Below are 4503 nucleotides of genomic sequence, written 5' to 3' on the forward strand. Positions count from 1 at the left end.
AAATATATATATTTGTTTTTTAGGAACTATATTTTTTATCATTAATATAACTTTTCATGAACATCAGAAAAGTTTAGTCTATCATTTTAACATAGGGAACATTATCGACTTGAGGATAATCTTCACTTAGTGTTTGAACAAAAAATTATAACAATTATTAATTATCAATTGCAGTGCATTATTCGTTTCATTAATATTGTTAATTGTTGTAAAAATGATTTTAAGTTGCAGAGGGAAAAAATATTACAATATGTCGATACACTCACCATGACAAGTATGACCTTTCAGGTTGAAGTGCACACATATTATATTTCAAAATTTAAATAAAACTAATAAATCTATTGAAACTTTTTATCTTAAAAACATTTTATCACGGCTATTTTATCATTTCATAACACGTGTAATTCACTAAGAAAAATGAAAGTGAAGTAAGTTTAATTTTTTTTTTAACATACATCATGTCTGATGAAGCTCATGCTTCTGTTGGACATACTCACATTGGACATTATTTAATGCCTGACTTAATTTGTAACCCCTGGTTTTCTATTTAGACTGGAGCCCTGAACTTATCCATTTTGTTCCTAATACCCTTAACATTAGAATAATAACAACTAAGCTTAATTTGAATCAATCATTCGTGTCAAAATCTGCCATTACCACTCCTCTTTGTCCGAGTCATTCTATTGATTCATTTATTTCAAATATCTTAGCACCCTCACCATTATGTAAGTTTAGTCTAAACTATCATTAATGAATATTTTTAGAGCTTCTCCAAATATCCTATTATCTAATCTGATTAAGCGGAGTCCATCTTTAGCATATAATTTATCCTGACCAGTCAACCTATTGCTCTGAGCATATCCCTGCTAATCTGTAATACAAGTCTTATATCCTGTTAAGTAATCAGTTCCTGCAGCTATCCAAAGGGAACACTCCAGAAAAGACCACACGTCTATTTCACTCCCTAAATCTCTGAAGGAATTCTCAAAACTTATCGAGCAGCTCTTCTGATTTCCAGTTTCCAAAATCATTTGGCCTTACGTGCATTACAAAAAAGAGAATGTTTCTTGTTATCAGAAACTACATTGCATCAACATGCTTTGTAACATCCTTTACTTTAGCACCCGTCAAGAAGGTTTTAGTCCCAGTCCTTCTATGCTCTCCACTACAAATAACTTTACCAGTATACTTCATATGGGATACCCCTCACTATGCAGACGTCATGATCGTCTTGTTCCTTATTGCCAACAGCCAAAGGTACAGATCTATTAGAGACCAATACCGGAATGCTAGCCGAAGCTGCCTCTGTAGGCTTAACTTGTGCTTAATTTGTGTGTACACTTGTGATCCCAGTACTCTCATTCAATCCTCTTCCTCCCCAAAAATTTTTTACCCTAACTCTGTCCATTTTCTCTCTTGCTTCCTTGATTTCTACTCCTAATCTGCTAATCTTCTTGCTGATAGCACAATATTCCCTAAAGATAACTCCGACTTATCCTCAAGTAAGCAAGCCCTAAAAGTGTAGCATACTGTATCTTTCTCAGCCCCCTGAAAATTTTAATTAAACGTGCAATTCTGAAGCATGTCCTAGTTTTGTCACCTATAATACACCTTATAAACTCCACCTCTAACACGTGTGAACCACCTCCAACTGTACTGAAGTTTGCTATTCTTTATTATCTGTTACTTATGTACCTACACAGCAAACATGAATCACAGTGAGACAGGTTAATTTAATTCACATCATTATTGAATAATGATGTGACAACCTTTACAATATCACTTCAAGTACATTTAAATGTTGTACTTGATTGGTTTATTAACTTGCATACGGGTGGGGTTTGTGATTTACTGTATGTATTATCTCTTTCACTGCCACATTTATAAATAAGTAACCATCCCAGTGCCAGACTTATATTTAAATACACAATAATAAACAAAAAGACCTGTTTTAATATTTCATTAATTGTCTGAACATGAAATTGATAAATGTTGGGAGATTTAAAGGGGATTACCTTTTCTTTGTGGTGTTATAAAGTTCGTATAGCAGTGATCTAAAAGGGGACATATATTAGGCTCTGGATTATCTAAAAGTGGAAATATATTAGGCTCTGGATTATCTAAAAGTGGACATATATTAGGCTCTGGATTATCTAAAAGTGGACATATATTAGGCTCTGGATTATCTAAAAGTGGACATATATTAGGCTCTGGATGATCTAAAAGTGGACATATATTAGGCTCTGGATTATCTAAAAGTGGACATATTAGGCTCTGGATTATCTAAAAGTGGACATATATTAGGCTCTGGAATATCTAAAAGTGGACATATATTAGGCTCTGGATGATATAAAAGGGGACATATACTAGGCTCTGGATGATATAAAAGGGGACATATACTAGGCTCTGGATGATATAAAAGGGGACATATACTAGGCTCTGGGTGATATAAAAGGGGACATATATTAGGCTCTGGATTATCTAAAAGGGGACATATATTAGGCTCTGGGTGATCTAAAAGGGGACATATATTAGGCTCTGGTAGTGAAAGACTTAATTCAAATCACAATTTTTTAAATGTTGTATTTTCTTTAATTTTCACACTTTATTCACATAGGAAAACAAGTTTGGCCGAGTGTGGGTTGAAAAATGTTTCCGGGGTAAGTCTATCAAGTCAATTTAGTAACTATTAATTATAACATAATATCAAGTAATTCTACTAGGCCTATTTTGTTACTGTTACATATAATATCAAGTAATTCTACCATGCCTATTTTGTTACTGTTACATATAATATCAAGTAATTCTACTAGGCCTATTTTGTTACTGTTACATATAATATCAAGTAATTCTACCATGCCTATTTTGTTACTGTTACATATAATATCAAGTAATTCTACCAGGCCTATTTTGTTATTGTTACATGTAATATCAAGTAATTCTACCAGGCCTATTTTGTTACTGTTACATATAATATCAAGTAATTCTACTAGGCCTATTTTGTTATTGTTACATGTAATATCAAGTAATTCTACCAGGCCTATTTTGTTACTGTTACATAGAACGAATAGAAAGGGAGACAAGTTTATATTGATTTTAAATATTGCTCTTTACACTGTATTAGTTCTAGGGTTTATTAACCAGGATTTAGTTGTTTTGGTAGTTAGGCCTATCAGATTTGGGTATTTCTAATGGTTTCACTTACTAGTTGCTGAAATTTATTTGTTTTATATATTTTTAAACTGTATTTTTGTAAAAAAAATTCATATTTTTAACCCTAGTTTTTTGTCCGAGGTCTACTTTAAATGCTGAAATCAGCTTGAATCTAGTTTGAAAACATTTTTTTGCAGGAAAAAAAGTCCCAGGGGTTAGGGAAGTCACTACATCTTATAAACCAGATTTTTGCTTAATTTCAAAAGAGGATGAAAGCTATTACCTGAACTATGAACTCAAAGAACCGAAGGTGGAAAGAATTCTACCAAGAGAAATTCCGTTCCCTCCCCTTCTTAGGGAAGTTCTACTTCGAGAACAAAAAGGACAAGAAGGAGTCATGGAAAATGAACTAATGTTGGAGTTGCATTACAGGAAACACGTTCTGACGAACTACAGAGTGGCAGATAAAGGTGAAACTCCTTCAGAAAGTTTCAGGTATCCAGGTCTTAGTCCCGAGTTTCTTGAAGGAATCAAAGTGAACTACAATGCGTGAGCATTGTTTCAGTGGAACTTTAGACAGAATAGACATAACAGGTTTGAGAAATTAAATAGACTGCAACTGGTTGTCAAGACAACGTTTCAGCTTCCATACTGAGGCCTTCTTCAGTGTAGAATTCTTTTTTTTTCTTTCAACAGGCACTTGTAGTCCATTAAAGATCTCGTATATGAGTGTTATTGTTTTTTTTTAATATTCTGAATCAACAGTTTAAAGGTCGTATGCCTAGAAAAAAAATCTGCGAACAAGAAATCAAGACTTGAACTATGATGTAGCCTTCAAAATTTAGATTCTGTTAAAATTTGCATAATTAATCTTTTCGTGACGACACCTTAGCTGAAGTAGACGTAAACAGTTTACACTTTATGATGTAATTCAGAAAATAAAATTACGTCAACCAAGAGTATTAGTGTTCTGACTTTTTTGTTTACTTATAAATATATTCAAAAAGTACAACACTAAAGTTTATGTAATGATTTATGTGTAAGTAGTGTTAGCTCTCTGAGTGCTGTGGACACTGACCCAGAGTTATTGGTGTAAGTAGTGTTAGCTCTCTGAGTGCTGTGGACACTGACCCAGAGTTATTGGTGTAAGTAGTGTTAGCTCTCTGAGTGCTGTGGACACTGACCCAGAGTTATTGGTGTAAGTAGTGTGTTAACTCTCTGATTGCCGTGGACACTGACCCAGTTTTATTGGTGTAAGTAGCGTGTTAACTCTCTGAGTGCATCTACCTGACATAGTGTGTGTGTGTGTGCTCCTCCACACTGGAGTGAATGAAATAAAATCAGGATTTT

The 4503-nt window shown here is 33.7% G+C and overlaps 1 protein-coding gene across 1 annotated transcript in view; it reads left to right on the forward strand.

Annotated features, from left to right (window-relative positions):
- Window positions 1-4113, forward strand: part of LOC106473511 (28S ribosomal protein S34, mitochondrial-like) — a 4591-nt gene extending 478 nt beyond the window's left edge. The window contains exons 2-3 of the mRNA XM_013934194.2: window positions 2618-2660; window positions 3351-4113. Of these exons, the coding sequence (XP_013789648.1) occupies window positions 2618-2660; window positions 3351-3706 (399 nt within the window). The 3' untranslated portion in view covers window positions 3707-4113. The remainder of the gene's footprint in view (window positions 1-2617; window positions 2661-3350) is intronic.
- Window positions 4114-4503: the final 390 nt, after the last annotated feature.

The sequence above is a fragment of the Limulus polyphemus genome, unplaced genomic scaffold (assembly GCF_000517525.1).
Source record: "Limulus polyphemus unplaced genomic scaffold, Limulus_polyphemus-2.1.2 Scaffold6238, whole genome shotgun sequence".
In the NCBI taxonomy this organism is placed as follows: domain Eukaryota; kingdom Metazoa; phylum Arthropoda; class Merostomata; order Xiphosura; family Limulidae; genus Limulus; species Limulus polyphemus.